We start from the raw sequence: 20,515 nt of genomic DNA, 5'->3' as shown, positions 1-20,515 counted from the left end.
GGTTTGCAGGGGCTGGGTGACTGGAAAGAGCAGGACAAGGGTGAGTGAGATAAACTTCAGTTCCTAGTATTGCAAGTCTCCACTTTCTGAGACTACGTGACCTATGTGATCTAGACCTTGCAAGGGGCAAGCTGAGTTACAGAGGCAGAAGAGAAGGAGGTTATGTAAAATTTTACCTTTTCCTCTTCAAACAGAAGGAATGTTAATCTAGGTGGGAGATCTAGGTTAGTTGGACTAGGTTGGGGCTAAATTGCCATAGCTCTTGAATAATATACTTAACTGGGCACCACATTGTATATCAATTGAGTAACCACTGAAAATTTTATGCAGGGAAGTGACATGATCAGATTTCCATTTTTCAAAGATTACTGTTAGGTAGTTAGAATAGGAAACAAGAGTCCAAAATGGCAGTGGCTAAAAGACAAGGAAGGGAAAAGCCTGTGAAAATAGAACAAAGGAAGGTCAAAGGAAGGTCCAAGGATGTGAATGAGGACCTCACGTAGAACAAACAGCACTCTTGGCTAGCCCAATTTACATAGGGCAGGCCGGGGCGGTGCGGGGAGGGTGGGGGTGGGGGGGCAGGGCGGGAGGAGGAAAAAACATAAAAAGAGGAGCCAAGGGGCCAGGGCTGTCTTTTCTCTTCGCGTGTTTGGATCTGCATGCCTTCACGCCTCGAGGATGTATTTTCCTGCTATTTTCTAAATAAAACTGAGCTGTAACATGGAGCTGTAACACTGATCTGTCTAAGAGCTATAACACGGGCTGTTCAAGACCTGAGAGCTACAACACAGTCTGTTCAAGAGCTGTGACACACCGAGGGCTTTAATGAGTGTCACTTCAAATTTTGTTGAGATGAGACAGAACTGAGGAGATTACACTTGCCTGGCATTACTTTGCCCCACATGTGAAGAATTGATATTAGCTGTCTAGGAAGGAATGCAGGGTGATACACTAGGCAGTAGTCCAGGTATGATAGCTTGGAGGGGGTGGTGGCAGTAAATGGACATGGTTTGGACTAGGATGTTGACATTAGAGTAGGAGACAATTGAGCAGATATATATGAGATACTATTTTGGAGGTAGAAGCAATAGGACTTGTTGACTGATTGGATAGGGGGTAAGGGAGGACAAAAACAAATCAAGGATAACTATTAAGTATCTGAAACTTGGCAGAGAGAAGTACCACTTATTGAGATGGGGTCACTAAAGAAGATTAGTTTTAAAAGGTGGGTGAGCAAATTCATTTTTGTGCATGTTAATTTTGAGATGCCCATTAGACATCCAAATAGAGATTTTGAATAGGCAGTTAATTATATGAGTTTGGGGCTCCAAAGGGATTTACACTTGGCTGTCTACTTATACTTCAGACTCTGAAGACTTGTAGACGTGAAGTATACTTAAAGACTCTGACACAACATGGAAAATTTCTTTAGGGTAACACTAATGATTTATTCATCTATCAAATCCTGTGTATTATGTGTACCAAACACATAAGAAGTGCTTGATAGATCTGCTTATTTGAACTAAATTATGCAGTCAATTTTAGTCACTTTCATCACAACTCTAACACATAGTCAATGCTACACAAAAAGTTACCAGTAAGTTAAATGTTTTGTCTTTACAAGACAAGTGGCAGTTTGATATATTTTTTTAACGAATTAGCATTGCTCAGTAGATATTCTATCACTGGGATTTTGGAGTTAGAAGTATTTGGAACACAAATTCTCATAAAACACACACACATGTTGGAACTTCCAGGTATGGCTAAATGGTCAGGAAATCTTTCCCTAAAGCATTATAAACCTGGACAAAATTAACAAAATAACCATTTCAGCACTCTGAAAACTGACCAAAACTATATACCCATCTGAGGAGTGTTTATTCCAAACATCTCTGACCTTGGGGTACAAAGAATGGGAATCTGTGGCATTAGGACCTGGAGCTGCTCCCATACCTTCCACCCCTCAGTTCATTCAGCACAGAGATTCTTCCAGGACTTATACACTAAAAACCACAAAACACTGCTGAGAAAAATTAAAGAATATTTAAATAAATAGATATTTCATGCCCTTAGATAGGAAGATTCAATATTACCAAGATAGTAATTCATCCTAAATTGATGGATAGACTAAATACAACCCCTATGAACGTCCCAACTGGCTTCCTTGCAGAAACTGACATTGACAAGCTGATTGTAAATTTCAACTGGAAACACAAGGGACCAGAATAGCCAAAACAAACCTGAAAATGTGGAACAAAATTGGAGGACTCAGACTTGCTAATTTCAAAACTTAAGATAAAAGCCACAGTTAATCAGACAATATGGTATTGACCCAAAGATAGGTACATGGATAAGTGGAACAGAATTCAAAGTTCAGAAATAAATTCTAAAATTTACAGTCAGCTGATTTCCCACAAAGGTACCAAGACAATTCAATGGGGGACAGTGTAGTCTTTTCAACAAACAGAGTAGGACAACTGGATATCCATATTTGAATAAAAATAGAGGGGCGATTTCCTGATGTTCCAGTGGTTAGGTGGAGAAGGCAATGGCACCCCACTCCAGTATTCTTGCCTGGAAAATCCCATGGATGGAAGAGCCTGGAAGGCTGCAGTCCATGGGGTTGCTGAGGGTCAGACACGAGTAAGTGACTTCACTTCCACTTTTCACTTTCATGCATTGGAGAAGGAAATGACAACCCACTCCAGTATTCTTGCCTGGAGAATCCCAGGGATGGGGGAGCCTGGTGGGCTGCCATCTATGGGGTCACACAGAGTCGGACATGACTGAAGCAACTTAGCAGCAACAGCAGCAGCAGCGGTTAGGACTTGGTGCTTTCTCTGGCTGGGGAACTAAGATCCTGCAAGCCAGGTAGTGCATTCAAAGAAAAAAAAAATAGGGAAAGAAATTAGACCCTTGCTTCATGCCAAGCCATATATAAAAACTTAACTCAAAATGGATCACAGACCCAAATTTAAGAGCTAAAATAAGTAACTTATAGAGGAAAAAAAATAAAATTTTCATGACCTTGAGCAGGGCAGAGATACAATACTGAGGGTGTGACCCATAGAAGACAAACTTGATCAATTTGAATTTATCAACTTCTGCTCCTCAAAAGTCACCAATAAGAAAATAAACTTAAAAGCGACAGACTAGTAGAAAGTATTTGCAAATCACAGATCTAATAAACAGCTTGTAGATACACAGCCACGGCTGGTCCAGGGGCTACTTTCTGCTGCCTGAGTGCCTTGTCTATAGTGGTAGGGGGTGGGGGGCCTTAGGCTTGGCCTCCTACAGGGCTCATACAGCTAGTTTCTGGATTCCCACAGGAAGGAGCTCTTTCACAAGACCAACAAACACCACTTTTTACATGGACTAGCCCTGGAAGGGATGCTCCTGTGCAGAAAGTCCCTCTGGTCAGGGTTACTGGTAGCTTTTGGAGCACCTTATTCTGCACCAGCTTTAACTACTAGGCTCTGAATGGAGACCCCAGCACCCAGAACTTTGGCCTCTGTGGGAAGGAGTCCGCTATTCAGGCTGGGTTGTTTGGTTCTTTGAGCTTCTGTATGTTTAATTTCTGGGTATTTTTTTTTTTTTTTGAGAATTTGAGGAGGTAGGGGATTAAAAGAGAAAGGCATATTAAAAAAATAATAAAATAAGCTTGTATACAGAGTATTTGAATAACACTTATGACTCAATAATTATTAGGAAGAAAAAACAAATTAAAAATAGGCAAATAATTTGATTCAACATTTTGTGAAAGAAGATATGAATGGATTAAAAGGATATGAAAAGATATGCAACATCATTAATCATTAAGTTAATTTACTCGCCAAGTCGTGTCTGACTCTTTGCATCATCAATCATTAGGGAAATGTAAATCAAAATACCAATTAGAAACTGCTACATATCCACTGCTGCTACTACTGCTGCTTGCTAAGTTGCTTCAGTCGTATTTGACTCTATGCAACCCCATAGACGGCAGCTCACCAGCCTCCCCCATCCCTGGGATTCTCCAGGCAAGAACACTGGAATAGGTTGTCATTTCTTTCTCCAATGCATGAAAGTGAAAAGTTAAAGTGAAGTCGCTCAGTCGTGTCTGACTCTTTGCGACCCCATGGCCTGCAGCCTACTAGGCTCCTCCGTCCATGGGATTTTCCAGGCAAGAGTACTGGAATAGGGTGCCATCACCTTCTCCAACATATCTACTAGAATGGCTAAAATAAAAAAGACAAACGGTATCAAGGTTTGAGGATGTAGAGAAAGCAGACCAACTATGCACTGTTGGTGGGAATATAACATGGTACAGACACTTTGGAAAACATTTTGACAGTTTTTTAATAAGTCAAACAAAATTTTCCCACATAATAGCCATTTTACTTTATGGCCTCTAATGAGAATAAATAAAAATATATGTCCACACAGAGGCATGTTGTCACTATTCATAGAAGCATTACCCATAAAAAGAAAATAAATGGAAAAAATGTAAATGTCCAGCACCAAGTAAATGAATGGGAGAAGGCAATGGCACCCCACTCCAGTACTGTTGCCTGGAAAATCCCATGGATGGAGGAGCCTGGTAGGCTGTGGTCCATGGGGTCGCTAAGAGTCAGACACGACTGAGTGACTTCACTTTCACTTTCCACTTTCATGCATTGGAGAAGGAAATGGCAACCCACTCCAGTGTTCTTGCCTGGAGAATCCCATGGACGGAGAAGCCTGGTAGGCTGCAGTCCATGGGGTTGCACAGAGTCAGACATGACCGAAGCGACTTGGCAGCAGCAGCAGCAGTAAATGAATGAAAAAAATGTGCTACATTTACACAATGGAATACTATTCATCACTTAAAAGGAACAAGTTGATACATGCTACAACATGAATACACCTTAAAAGTATGCTCAGTGTAAGAAGCTAGGCACAATGGACCATGTATTATAGTATTCCATTTATATTAAATGTACAGAAAAGGCAAATTTACACAGAAAGAAAACAGAAGAGTATTTGCTTAAGCCTGAGGATGGGAGAAGAGATTTACTGCTAATGGGTTTCACAGAATTTCTGGATGATGGAAAAATTTTAAAACTGAATTGTGATGATTGTTGCACAATTCTATTAATCTACTAAAATCATTGAATTATACACTGAAAAGAATAAATTTTATAGTATGTATTGAAATGTAGTATGAAAAAGTGAAAGTATTTTTGCCTAGAGAATTCCATGGACAGAGGAGCCTGGCAGGCTACAGTTCATGGGGTCGCAAAGAGTCAGACATGACTGAATGACTAACATTTCCACTTTTTCACTTTTTCATACTAAATTCAAAAAAATCTGTTTTAAAAAACACAGGGATGTTTTAAATGGAAGAACTTGGTGGATTTCCTTTATGGAACCTACATGACTTTTGTTAGGCTTAACTCTATGTACTAATTTTCATAATTTCTCCATTTACACTAACACTACTTACAAAAAAATGAATCACAAGCCTGTATCTCCAGCCCCAATTGCTAATACTTTTCCCAGTTCTGGTTTCATATATCCAGTTATGTTTCTGACTACTTCCTGCTAGGAAGAAAGGCAATGCTGAACAATGTACAAACTAATGCAAAAATGCACTCATTTCACACACTAGAAAAGTAATGCTCAAAATTCTCAAAGTAAGGCTTCAACAGTACACAAACTGAACTCCAGATGTTCAAGCTGGATCTAGAAAAGGCAGAAGAACAAGAGATAAAATTGCCAACATCCACTGGATCATAGAAAATGCAAGAAAACTCCAGAAAAAACATCTACTTCTGCTTCACTGACTACACTAAAGCTTTTGATTGTGTGAATCACAACAAACTGGAAAACTCTTAAAGAGATGGGAATACCAGACCACCATACCTGCCTCCTGAGAAACCTACATGCAGGTCAAGAAGCAACAGTTAGAACTGGACATGGAACAATGGGCTGTTCAAAATTGGGAAAGAATATGTCAAGGTTGTGTATTATCACCCTGCTTATTTAATTTATATGAAGTGTACATCATGCAAAATATTGAGCTGGATGAAGCACAAGCTAGAATCAAGAATGCAGGGAGAAACATCAAAAACCTGTTATGCAGACGACACCACCCTTATGGCAGAAAGCAGAGAGCAACTAAAGAGCCTCTTGATGAAAGTGAAATATGAGAATAAAAAAGCTGGCTTAAAATTCAACATTCAAAAAGCTAAGATCATGGTATCTAGTCCCACCACTTCATGGCCAGTATGGGGAAACAATGAAAATAGTGACAGACTTTATTTTCTTGGGCTCCAAAATCACTGTAGATGATGACTACAGCAATGAAATTAAAAGATGCTTGCTCCTTGGGAGAAAAGCTATGACAAACCTAGACAGCATATGAAAAATCTAATACATCACTTTGCTGACAAAGATCCGTATAGTCAAAGGTATAGTTTTTCCAGTAGTCCAATAGTCATGTATGGATGCTTGAGTTGGACCATAAAGAGGGCTAAGTGCTGAAGAATTGATGCTTTTGAACTGTGGTGCCAGAGAAGACTCTTGAGAGTCCCTTGGACAGCAAGGAGATCCAACCAATCCATCCTAAAGGAAATCAGTCCTGAATATTCATTGGAAGGACTGATGCTGAGGCTGAAACTCCAATACTTTGGCCACCTGATGTGGAGTCAATCATTGGAAAATATTCTGATCCTGGGAAAGATTGAAGGCAGGAGGAGAAGGGGATGACAGAGGTTGGGATGGTTGGATGGCATCACTGACTCAATGGACAGGAGTCTGAGCAAGCTCCAAGACATGGTGAAGGACAGGGAAGCCTGGTGTACTACAGCCTATGGAGTCGCAGAGTCGGACATGACTGAGCAACTGAATAACAAAAACTTTCTGCTAACTCCACTTCTCTACCTCAATAAGACTTCCTTCTCAAATTTTCCATAACTATGTTATTACTGCTTTTTGTATCTTCTCATACCCTTAGTACCAATATATAACATCTCATTATGATATGTTTTACTTATTAATATAATTGCACTTTTGATAATTCATGCTTTTATTTTTTTGCTAGTAAATTAAACTGTGACCTACAAAGGCAACTTTCAATGTTTTTTTTTTTCCCCCTACATTCTCAAAACAATCATCACAGTGCTAAGTATAGAGAAGGTGATCATTAAATGGATGTTTCAATTTAAATTAATAATTCACATTCTTGCATTCATTTATCCTAAGTTTATGAGCACCTACTATGTGTAAGGCACTTGGTTCACTGTCATCAAGGAAGCAAATAAATATATGATACATAATCTCTCTTATGAAGGCATGTATAATCCAGCTGTGCACGTGAAGATTTAGCGATACAAGACTACCATTCAGAAAAGATGTCAAGAAGCAATGCATGATTAAGAGAAATGAGGAAACAAAATCAGTGATTCTGGGATCAGAAAAAGAGCTAAACTGGGTCTTTAAAGAGATAAAATGTTTCTTTTTATTTAAAACATAGAGAGGTTGAGAATATTTCAGGCAGTAAAAATGGACTAAGTGAGAAGGAAAGAAATGAGAATTCAAGGTTTATGTAGAGGATTGGGGAGAAAATTAAGTTTAAAAAGTTGATTAAGGTCAGAAATTGAACAGCCATGAAGGTCTAATTTAGTTTTCCAGACATAATTCTTTTAAAATAGCCATTTACTGAGCACTTAATATGTGACTGGTGGTTTACATACATACATACATACATAGCTGGCAATTGTTGCATGTTGGATACTGGGCATCCATTTCCTCATTCTCCTAATACTCTGATTTTCTCTTGAGAAGAATCTAATGGGACTATAACTAGAAGCCTTACCCTATTGTAGTGAAAGGGCAAACAATTAAATTGAAAGTGACTGAAGTTTCAGTTTATATTATCCTAAACCATGATTAGACTACTTTGGTTATGAGGTCCTGTGTTTTTGCCTTCCTAGGTATCCAGAGATACTTCAGTTCCTGCCTGTTTCCAGACCTGACTCACCAGTCTTCAACAGATTCTGTGAGACCTCGTTATTTTCCAATGAATTAAATTTTGAGTCAAACAGCCAGAGTTGTTTTATATTGCTTGTAACTGAAAAGTCCTAAGTGACATATTATTATTAGGAATTAGTTGGGCTTTCCTCATGGCTCAGATGGTGAAGAATCCGCCTGCCAAACAGGAGACCTGGGCTCGATCCCTGGGTCAGGAAGATTCCCTGGAGAAGGGAATGGATCTCCACTCTAGTATCCTTGCCTGGAGCATTCCATGGACAGGGGAGTCTGGCGAGCTACCGTCCATGGGGTTCCAAAGAGTTGAACATGACTGAGCAACTAACATTTTAATTCACTGTTACGAATTAGTTATGTATTATTTTCCACTTTTCATTGATAAAGAGAATGTGGGTTGGTGAGATTAAGTAACATTCCAAGGCCATACTAGCAACTGGTAAATATGTGTATGATTGACTCTAATCTAATTCTAAAAAATTATTTACCAAGACTCAAACCCAAGTTTGTCTGACTTCAAAACTGCTGTTTCTTTTTTTCCCTTTACCACTCTGCCTTTCAATGAAGATTCACTGCAGAGTTTCAAGAAGGGTAGAATATGATGAAAACGGCATTTTAGAAGGGTTAGCTTCACAATAGAATATAGGCTAGAAGGGAAGGAAGAGAGCTTGAGGTAGGGAGATAGATGACAAGGATGAGGTAAATGACTCAGATGGAAAATAACAGTGGTCTGAAACAATGAAATCACAGAATGCATGAGAGTACAGAAGGGAATAGTAAATAGAATACTTTATCAGTTGTCATAGCTATATCTCTAAAATGTGCATCCTATCAGTTTATACTATTGTATAATGACTTTGGTTCTGTGGTTTTAAATTTCAATACAGTAAGCATATGTCTTTTTACTGAATTAAACAGAATCTCATAGTAAGCATATTATAAACTTAGAAGCAAATTCATATCATTTGTAGTTAAACTATATATACATCACTTGTAGAAAAAAAATGCACTTTGTCTAGTAATTTTATGATCAAGCAATATTTTATGGCTTTAAATTCTTTCAAATCATCAGAAAGCCACAGGAAGGAAAGGATGTCACAAAATCCAAAGTTATTTGTAAGGGTTGGCCTAAGTTTTCCCCACAAAGTTAAAAATAAATGGCTCAGAAGAATGGTTAGTCTACTCATGGTCTTCACTTTCCAGGCAACCTGAGCCTCTAGAAGCAAGAATCCTTTTCTGCATTAAAAATAGCTGTACATGGGGAGAAGAGAGGAGAGCGTGAAATGTATGAGAAGAGTAACATGGAAACTTACATTACAATATATAAAATAGATAACCAACAGGAATTTGTTCTATAGCTCATGAAACTCAAACAGGGGCTCTGTTTCAACCTAGAGGGGTGGGATGGGTAGGGAGATGGGAGGGAAGTTCAAAAGGGAGGGGATATATGTATACCTATGGCTGAATCATGTTGAAGTTTGACAGAAAACAACAAAATTCTGTAAAGCAATTATTCTTCAATAAAAAAATAAACTAAAAAAACAGCTGTACAGGTCAATAGGATATGAGTTTTGAAATAAGTGGAATGGAAACGATTTGAATGAAAGAAATGTATACAGATCAGGCTATATGAGTGTGGCTCAAGCAAAAGCTACTTCTTATTTTGCAAAAGCAATAATTGGGACAGTACTCAAGCTCTTTGTATAAACCTTGTTTGACTAATAAAATACAATGCAAATTTCATTTAAACAATGTTATTCATTGTCACTGCAATTTTTTTTTCTTTTTAGTTATAAAAATAATATGTGCTCATTGTTTAAATTCAAGAAGGAACATACCTCAACATAATAAAAGCTATATGTGACAATCCCACAGCAAACATTATCCTCAATGGTGAAAAATTGAAAGCATTTCCCCTAAAGTCAGGAACAAGACAAGGGTTCTCACTCTCACCATTACTATTCAACATAGTTTTGGAAGTTGTGGCCATAGCAATCAGAGCAGAAAAAGAAATAAAAGGAATACAGATTTGAAAAGAAGTATAACCCTCACTGTTTGCAGACGACATGATCCTCTACATATAAAACCCTAAAGACTTCACCAGAAAATTACTAGAGCTAATCAATGAATATAGTAAAGTTTCAGGATATAAAATTAACATGCAGAAATCCTTTGTATTCCTATACACTAAAAATGAGAAAACAGAAAGAGAAATTAAGGAAACAATTTCATTCACCATTGCAATGAAAAGAATAAAACACTTAGGAATATATCTACCTAAAGAAACAAAATACCTGTATACAGAAAACTATAAAACACTGATGAAAGAAACCATAGAGGACACAAATAGATGGAGAAATATATCATGTTCAAAATGGAGAAAAGACAATATCATAACAAGTGGTGCTGGGAAAACTGGTCAACCACTTGTGAACGAATGAAACTAGAACATTCTCTAACACCATACACAAAAACAAACTCAAAATCGATTAAAGATCTAAACGTAAGATCAGAGTCCATAAAACTCCTAGAGGAAAACACAGGCAAAACACTCTCTGACATAAATCAGAGCAGGATCCTCTATGACCCACCTCTCAGAGTAGTGGAAATAAAAGCAAAAATAAACACATGGGACCTAATTAAACTTAAAAACTTTTTCACAACGAGGGAAAGTATAAACAAGGTGAAAAAACAGCCTTCAGAATGGGAGAAAATAATAGCAAATGAAGCAAAGGACAAATAATTAATCTCAAAAATATACAAGCAACACCTGCACCTCAATTCCTGAAAAATAATCGACCCAATTAAAAAATGGGCCAAAGAAATAAACAGACATTCCTCCAAAGAAGACGTACAGATGGCTAGTAAACACATGAAAAGATGCTCAACATCATTCATTATTAGAGAAATAGCAATCAAAACCACAATGAGGTACCATCTTACCCCAGTCAGAATGGCTGCGATCCAAAAGTCTACAAGTGATAAATGCTGGAGAGGGTGTGGAGAAAAGGGAACCCTCTTACACTGTTGGTGGGAACGCACACTAGTAAAGCCAATATGGAGAACAGTGTGGAGATTCCTTAAAAAACTTGAAATAGAACTGCCATATGACCCAGCAAACCCACTGCTGGGCATACACACCGAGCAAACCAGAATTGAAAGAGACACATGTACCCCAATGTTCATTGCAGCACTATTTATAGTAGCCAGGACATGGAAGCAACCTAGATATCCATCAGCAGAAGAATGGATAAAAAAGCTGTGGTACATATAGACAATGGAATATTACTCAGCCATTAAAAATAATACATTTGAATCAGTTCTAATGAGGTGCATGAAACTGGAGCCTATTATACAGAGTGAAGTAAGCCAGAAAGAAAAATACCAATACAGTATACTAACGCATATATATGGAATTTAGAAAAATGCTAACAATAACCCTAGATGTGAGACAGCAAAAGAGACACAGATGTATAGAACAGTGTTTTGGACTCTGTGGGAGAAGGTGAGGGTGGGATGATTTGAGAGAATAGCACTGAAACATGTATATTATCATATATGAAACAGATCGCCAGTCCAGGTTCAATGCAGGAGACATGGTGCTCAGGGCTGGTGCACTGGGATGACCCAGAGGGATGGGATGGGGAGGGATACGGGAGGGGGCTACATGATGGAAATACATGTACACCCATGGTTGATTCATGTCAATGTATGACAAAACAACTACAATATAGTAAAGTAATTAGCCTCCAATTAAAATAAATAAATTTTAAAAATTAGCAAATGAACACTTTATGTATGACTGTATATCTTTTATAGTTCCTTGAACAACTCTGAGGATAGGGGTGCTGATCCTCTGTGCAGTCAAAAATCTTGTGTATAGCTTTAGTGTGTGCCATAGTATCCACAGCTTTGCATCCTGGGATTCAACTAACTGTGGCTTGTGTAGTACTGTGATATTTATTGAAAAATATGCATGGGTCCATGCAGCTCAAAACTGTTGTTGCAGGGTCAACTGTACTTCAGTAAAATTGTTTTAAAAAGAACTAATTTTTTTACTCAGAAAAAATCTGTCTAGAAGAACTAAAAAAAAAAAACCAGTAAGTCCAAAAATAAATGAATTTGCAATGTTTGGCTTCTTAAACATCTACAACAAAAGATAATGCTAGAGCAGTTTTTATTGTGTATTGTGTTTGTATGGCAGGGGTGGTGGTAGAATTGTGTATATTATCATAACAGGGAAGGTATAAACAGATGTCCAAGAGTCATGTTCAACCTGAGGTAGATTCTGTGTTAACCATCTCATGTAGAACTATGAACATTTAACCCAGCAAAAGAATATCATATAACAATGGAACAGAGATCATATTACTATACAAGTAACAACTATTTCTGTTTTATTGACTATGCCAAAGCCTTTGACTGTGTGGATCACAATAAACTGGAAAATTCTTCAAGAGATGGGAATACCAGACCACCTGATCTGCCTCTTGAGAAACCTATATGCAGGTCAGGAAGCAACAGTTAGAACTGGACATGGAATAACAGACTAGTTCCAAAAAGGAAAAGGAGTACGTTAAGGCTGTATATTGTCACCCTGCTTATTTAACTTATATGCAGAGTACATCATGAGAAACGCTAGGCTGGAAGAAGCACAAGCTGGAATCAAGATTGCCGGGAGAAATATCAAAAACCTCATATATGCAGATGACACCACGCTTATGGCAGAAAGTGAAGAGGAACTAAAAAAGCCTCTTGATGAAACTGAAAGAGGAGAGTGAAAAAATTGGCTTAAAGCTCAACATTCAGAAAACAAAGATCATGGCATCTGGTCCCATCACTTCATGGGAAATAGATGGGGAAACAGTGGAAACAGTGTCAGACTTTATTTTTCTGGGCTCCAAAATCACTGCAGATGGTGACTGCCGCCATGAAATTAAAAGACACTTGCTCCTTCAAAGGAAAGTTATGACCAACCTAGATAGCATATTGAAAAGCAGAGCTATTACTTTGGCAACAAAGGTCCGTCTAGTCAAGGCTACGGTTTATCCAGTGGTCTTTTATGGATGTGAGAGTTGGACTGTGAAGAAAGCTGAGTGCCAAAGAATTGATGTTTTTGAACTGTGGTGTTGGAGAAGACTCTTGAGAGTCCTTTGGACTGCAAGGAGATCCAATCAGTCCATCCTAAAGGAGATCAGTCCTGGGTTTTCTTTGGAAGGACTGATGCTGAAGCTGAAACTCCAGTACTTTGGCCACCTCATGTGAAGAGTTGACTCATTGGAAAAGACTCTGATGCTGGCAGGGATTGGGGCCAGGAGGAGAAGCGGATGACAGAGGATTAGATGGCTGGATGGTTTCACCAACTCAATGGACATGAGTTTGAGTGAACTCAGGGAGTTGGTGATGGACAGGGAGGCCTGGCGTGCTACAATTCATGGGGTCGCAAAGAGTTGGACACGACTGAGCGACTGGACTGAACTGAATTGAATTTACAGATAGCCTTATGAAGAAAAATAGCATACTATATATTAGCACTAATACTTAAAATAGAAAAAAATATGGTATTATACATACATTAAATTCATTATATGAATACAATATTTATTTTCTTTTAGGGACCTGCCATTATAAAATTAACTAATAGACGAAAATAAGCTACAGAAGTAAGTGTGTCTTGAGATACCTAAAGTAGTGCATGCACATCAAAAATAGACCATTGTTAGAAAAAGGCACCTAAAATCTATGGCTTGGTGTGTGTGGGGGTACTTCCAATCATAAACCAGCATAGCTCATTAATATATTATCTTTGTATGAGGTTTTTTTCACAAGTATTTTTTCTCTTTTTACTCTCCCTGTTCCATTCCAAATTTTTCTGTATTGGCATGAGTGATTAAGAAACTAATGCTTGAAAAGCATGTAAACAATGCTCTAAGTAGGTAATTTTAGAATGACAGCTGTGGTTGAGCCTTATTTGTCCAATATCATAAATTAGAAGAGAGGTATTTTCTAAAAGAGTCACAGTTGTCTTAAATCAAGGCCAAAATTATTTCACCATTAGGATTTCAACCACTGATTAGTTTTTTCTCAATTCAGCATAAAAACAAAGGAAATGAATAAGCAATTCCCAAGTGGACGATAAACATATGAAAAGATATTCAATTTTACCACTAATCAAAGAAATACAAATGCATAATAATAAGAAATTAACTTAGAGATGTTTATTAAAATGTGAATGGTGACTATCAGCATGTTTTGAGTTATTTTAAATTTATTTTTTGGAATTCAACATACTGACTTTCTTCAATCCATATTATTTCTAGAAAATATAAAGTTATTTTAAAAACTGCCTCCTTAGTTATTTACAGATAAATTATGGAGATTGGATCAGGCTTTCCTGGTGGCTCAGATAGTAAAGAATCTGCCTACAGTGCAGGAGACCTAGGTTTGATCCCTGGGTGGGGAAGATCCTCTGGAGAAGGTAATGGCTACCCACTCCAGTATTTCTTGCCTGGAGAATTCCATGGACAGGAGACCCTGGCACACTACAGTCCATGGGGTCACAAAGAGTCAGACGTGACTGAGCACCTAACACTTTAACTAACTTTATGGAGAATGGATCAGAAAACAGAATTCAGAAATAGAACCAAATGATTTAGTTAATATAGTGAAGGTGGCACTTCAAATAAGTGTGAGATAGAAAGATTATCAAATAAGTGATACTCAAAATATTAACTAGCTAATAAAAATACATTAAAAAGTCTGAATCCCAAACTCATTGCTCACTTCAAAATACTAATTCTTGTTGGTACAAAACTTAACATGTATATTAAACCATTAAAGTACTATAAAATATAAGTTCCTTCATTAACAAAATATGTCCATCATTTTAAGGGAAAATAATAATTTGTAGAACAATATTTACAGCATAGCTTCATTGATTTACATCATTGTTTCCATAGTATATATTTTAATTAAAATTATAAAAATGAAAGGATATGCACACAGTAAGTTTTAGTCAGCATTATATCATCATCCTCTACCACATGTGCCTAGCAAATGGCAGGCACAGAAATATAATAGTTGAATGACTAAATAAATGAACTGATGGATTGTTGGTGTAATTGCAAATTGTGATAATTTTTTCTGGAGAGAAGTTTTGCACTATGTATCAAAGAGTAAAATGAACAGGCAGTTTATTTCAGGACTCTCATTTCTAGGAATTCATCATATGGCTAATTTTTAAAAGTGCATAGCGTAGGTTTCCGAGATAACTATTTTGTAACAGGAAAAATATGTGTACAAGTAGAGAGGTAGTATAAGTAGCTGCAGTACAATAGGAATCTGGTTAAATTAAGGGAAATATTTCCATGGAATATGCATCTATTTAAAAATGAGATGTTCAACCATTTACTGTGAAAGTATAGTCACAATTAATTGATAAATGAGCAGATTACAAAACACAATATGATGTCACATAGATAAAACATCATATGTAAACACATTTGTATATATTTACAAAGAAAATTCTGGAAGAAAATGTATCAAAATTCTAACAGTGGTTATCATTTGATTAAGATTGTGTTTGTATTATCATTGAAATTCTCTATGCTGTATTTTTCCTTACAATGCTTACATACTTTGACAATCAGGAATAAATAATAAAAGTAAATTCATTTACAAAATAGAAATAAAAGTGTTTCCTAATTTAAAAAAAATACAACTAAATAAGCACAAATTCTGTAATAAAAAGGAAAGATAAGGATTAATCTAACTTTAATACTTTTCCTCATTTGAAATGAATAATTCATCATATTTTATATTTTAATTTGTTACTTGTAGTCTATGAGCAAGTATAGAAAAGTGAATGTGATTAATTAGGTTATTTTCTACATTAGTATTCCAAATCACCTCTGTGGATTTTTCTGCTTCCATGGAACTAACAATATATCTTCCAATTAAAAGACTACATCTTGTGAATTTTTATTCAAATATAGATAGGTAATTCTTGTCATTCATAAAAATGGGCTAAATATGTTCCTTACCTTTCAATGAAAAGTAAACACTGGTCTTTTTGGTTGTACCAAGGGAGTCGTTCTGTTGCAGAAAAGAATCCTGTAAATAAGAATAACATATACCTGTTTTTAAATTTCATTTTGCAAAAATTTATTCATCTATTACTGGACCTGTAAATCATACTTCAGTATGGCTAGAATTTTACAATGTTAGAAGGAAACTGGTGGCAGATGACATTGTAAAGTACACCCTGACAGAGGATGCAGTTTCATCAGCACAGATTCCCCCTCCTATCCTGCTATTCGTGAAATTAAAAGCTGCTGCACGAAAGTATAGAACAAATCATCTGCTTTTAAATAATACTACCTAACATTTGAATGCCCGACTACAAGGTTGTTAAAAGCATGGAGAAGGACTACGTGGCAAATCACCAGCAAGGATGGGGTCTATTATATGTCAGCTTAAAAAGAGAAATACAGTAAAAATGGTGTAACTGACTCACGGTAACATGGGTTCGCAAACATTGTAGACGGATATAAACCAGGCTTGCCAAACATCACAGACAGCACTTATTAAAGCTGCTACGTGGAATTCAATATGCCTGCTTTCTAGCCCCTCCCCCCTTCGCCAATAAACGACTCCCACTTTTTCCCCAGTGTAAAACTACATGCTCTTAAGACATTCAGATAAAAGAAAGAGAATTTAAAAAAAAAATCCATAATCATACTATCCAATGATGCCATTTGGAGCATTTTCTTCCAATTTTTTAAAAACAGCTTTTTGTCACGAGGCCCCTGACAAACCAAACGGGAATTAAGGATAAGCGGATGGGAGGATACTCCTCTTCCTTTGTTAGGAACCATGACTAGTATTTTTACCTCATATCTAAGCTTTTTTTTTTTTTTTTGAAATTATAAATCGATAGAACTTTAAGGGGAAAAAAACGTCTTCACTGGTGTCTGCCTCAGCAACCAAGGAGCGGCTGGAAAGGAAGGCGGAGCCTAGAGGCGGTGGTGTGCTTGCGCACTTATTGGGCTGAGGCATTGTCAATCAAGGTCAATCAAGTTTGCCCAGCAAATGAGGTGCGAGCTAAAGGCACACTGGGAACTAAATGAACTGGAGGTCTGACTGAGAGGGGAGGGGGCTCAAGATGTAAGCAGCGAAGAGATCTCGGGCTCTCGCAATGCGACATTCAGCTGCGTCACACCTCAGCCGCAGCTGCAGCTCAGAGAGGCCTTCCTTGCCTCCACCACTTTCGCCCAGGCCTCCGCTGCCGCTGCCACCTCTGGTGTAATCACCTCGGCCCAGCCGCGCCCCGCCCAGCGCTCCTGCTGCCTTCACCGCTGCCACCTCCTCAGCCCCGGCTTCCGCCGCCACCACCCAAGCATCCGTGAGTCATTTTCTACCCATCTCTGGGCACGCGGTAGTGACCACCCTAAGAGGTTTGCAGACTTGCAGAATGGCAGAAGCGGATCCTAACAGGGTCTCAGAACCTGCCGCCCAGGGGGTGGATGGAGAGATGGTAGCTATCTCGTCTAGCGATTCTGGGGACGAATCTGACAGCAGCAGTTCTAGCAGCAGCAGTAGTTGCAGAAGCAGCAGTGGCCGCAGCCCCTTCTATAGAAGTATAAGTGTACCTGGGCCCTCCAGAAGTGTGTGGCGGGCTCCGTCAGGTAGAAGTTTCGTGGATCAGCTGCCTCGGGTAGTTAGAAATCGTGTGCAGGCTCTCAGAAATATTCAAGACGAATGTGACAAGGTAGACGCCCTATTCTTAGAGGCAATTCACGATCTCGAACGAAAATATGCCGAACTCAATAGGCCTCTGTACAACCGGCGATTTCAAATCATCAACGCAGAATATGAGCCCACGGAAGAAGAATGTGAATGGAATTCGGAGGATGAGGTATTCAGCGGCGATGAAGAAATGCAGGAAGACTAGTGAGATGCCTGCTTTAGAGGGTGAGGAAGAAGAGGATGACCTGGAAGCAAAACTGAGGTCAAGGGTGAAGAATATGTAACACCAAAAGAAAATTCCGAAGCAAAGACTGAAGAAAATGCAGAATCCAAAGATGCTCTTGAGGCCAGTCCTGAAGTAAAAGAAGATCCAAAAGAAGCCCTCCAGACAAAGGCAGAAGATAAAGGGCAGACTAAAGCAGCAGAGGCTAAGACGAGGACTCCAGGAAAAGAGGCACCAAAAAGAGTTCCTGAGGTCACGCCTAAAGAAAGAGCTCTTAAAAGGGCTTGTCCAGGTTCAATGCAGGGTACTGGATGCTTGGGGCTAGTGCACTGGGACGACCCAGAGGGATGGTATGGGGAGGGAGGAGGGAGGAGGGTTCAGGATGGGGAACACATGTATACCTGTGGTGGATTCATTTTGATATTTGGCAAAACTAATACAATTATGTAAAGTTTAAAAATAAAATAAAATTAATTAAAAAAAAAAAAAGGGCTTGCAAAGGAAAGCCTAAAAGAGAAGATCCTAAAGGCATTCCCGACTACTGACTGACTGTGTTCAAGAATGTTGACAAGCTGGGGCCCATGATTCAGAAGTATGATGAGCCCATTCTGAACTTCCTGTCCGATGTTAGCCTGACGTTTTCAAAACCCAGCAGGCCTGTAAGTTACACATTTGAATTTTGCTTTCTACCCAATCCATACTTCAAGACTGAGGTGCTAACCAAGAGATATATAATAAAGTCAAAGCCAGATAGCAATGATCCCTTCTTCTCTTGGGGCTGGGAAATCCAAGATGGCAAAGGCTGTAAGATAGATTGGAGAAGAGGAAAGGATGTCACAGTGACAACCACCCAAAGTCACACAGCAGCTACTGGACAAGTTGAAACCCAGCCAAGAGTGGTTCCTAATGCAGAATTCTTCAATATCTTTAGCCCTCCTGAGATTCCTACTATCGGAAAGCTTGAACCACGAGAAGATGCAATCCTTGATGAAGATTTTGAAATTGGTCAAACTTTACATGATAACGTCATCCTGAAATCAATCTATTACTATACAGGAGAAGTCAACGGTGCCTATGATTTTGGTAAAGATTATGGAAACAGGAAATAACAAAAATATAAGAGGCTGCATGAAAGAATTTTCAGGAATCTCAAATTTCAAGCAGAAGTGAAACAGGTTTATATAGCCTTGAAAAAACCTTCCCTGTAATCTCAACACTAGTATTCCTCATAGTCTTGAGTTTTTGTACTTTCTTGGTAGCCTAAAATATTGTCTTAAATTGTCTTAAATCTCAGTTTATTCTATCTAGCCTGTTGTTGTGTAATATTCTTCAAAACATGTAACTTGCTGTCAGTTATCTAAAGCATGTTGTTTGGTGCTACAAAGTTTTAATTTTTGTGAAATTTTTTGTTGTGTTCCTATTACAATATAGCTGTGAAAACTATTAGAATTATTAACTAAGACAATATTTTCTTGAAATAAAACAAAGTTCCTGAAATATCAATGCAAGTGTTTTTTTTCCAGACCGGAAGACTAAGGCTTTAAACCTGCTTTGTACTAGCTGTTCCTTCATTTGCTACAGAAATACAATATTATACTCTTGAACAGCACATTGTGGAATTTGACTGCTTGAAAAAAGATTAGCATATATTTAATAATGTCCATCGAATCATGTATGATATGACTGAGCATGTTAATGTGACATAGTGATTTATAAATTTAAGTATAATGAAGTTACTGTTTACTGCTGCTGCTAAGTCGCTTCAGTCGTGTCCGACTCTGTGCGACCCCATAGAGGGGAGCCCACCAGGCTGCCCCATCCCTGGGATTCTCCAGGCAAGAACACTGGAGTGGGTTGTCATTTCCTTCTCCAATGCATGAAAGTGAAAAGTGAAAGTGAAGTTGCTCCATCATGTCCTACTCTTAGCGACCCCATGGACTGCAGCCTACCAGGCTCCTCCATCCATGGGATTTTCCAGGCAAGAGTACTGGAGTGGGGTGCCATTGCCTTCTCCTACTGTTTACTACTGAGGTGTTAATATAACATAGTATTTTTTTTTTAATCTGCTAATCTTATCCTGTATAACTGTGAACTAAAGGTACTAACCACATTTTCTTTGTAATATGTTCTACTTTGCCTTTCATTGAAAATGATCATTTTATATCATTTGATATTTATTTTTCATGTTCTACTGCAACCTAAAATAAAGAAATGTCAAATAAAGTGTATCATGCTATAAAAATCTACAATATTTGCCTCATTATAAAAAACGTGTTGCTTACTATAGAAAAAGTAGGGAATCCTTAGGAAAAGGGATATTTTTAAATATATGATTATAATTAACATTTTGATGCATTTGCTAAATCTTAGGTCTTTTTTAGAGGATATACATTCAAATGATTGTAGAAAAATGGGACAGGGGAGAAGGACTAAAATAAGGGGGAGAGGAAGAGAAGGGGAAGAGGGTTGAAGTAGAGAAAGTGGGGAGGGAGAGGGAGGGTGAGGAGAGGGTGGAAGGAGAACAGAGTGGAAGAGAGA

General features: G+C 38.1%; 2 protein-coding genes across 5 annotated transcripts in view; one reads left to right on the top strand and one right to left on the bottom strand.

Annotated features, from left to right (window-relative positions):
• The window catches only part of FAM133A (family with sequence similarity 133 member A), a 50,215-nt gene extending 32,471 nt beyond the window's left edge, over window positions 1–17,744 (bottom strand). Inside the window, exons 1-2 of one of the 4 annotated variants that reach the window (XM_061409111.1) lie at window positions 17,658–17,744; window positions 16,050–16,119 (exon numbers count right to left, since the gene is read on the bottom strand). The gene's annotated coding sequence lies outside the window, so the exon portion shown is untranslated. Of the gene's footprint in view, window positions 1–16,049; window positions 16,120–16,522; window positions 17,010–17,657 lie in introns of those variants that run through there. The other 3 variants (XM_061409108.1, XM_061409110.1, XM_061409109.1) reach the window with 3 other exon arrangements.
• Window positions 17,141–19,185, top strand: NAP1L3 (nucleosome assembly protein 1 like 3). Its single transcript, XM_061408754.1, is given in 4 exon segments — window positions 17,141–17,955; window positions 17,957–17,996; window positions 17,999–18,269; window positions 18,479–19,185. Coding segments are annotated over 4 exon segments (1,494 nt in total). The 5' UTR covers window positions 17,141–17,479.
• The last annotated feature ends 1,330 nt before the right edge of the window (window positions 19,186–20,515 follow it).

This window comes from Bos javanicus, chromosome X (genome assembly GCF_032452875.1).
Source record: "Bos javanicus breed banteng chromosome X, ARS-OSU_banteng_1.0, whole genome shotgun sequence".
In the NCBI taxonomy this organism is placed as follows: domain Eukaryota; kingdom Metazoa; phylum Chordata; class Mammalia; order Artiodactyla; family Bovidae; genus Bos; species Bos javanicus.
This window is presented reverse-complemented; position numbering and strand designations above follow the sequence as displayed.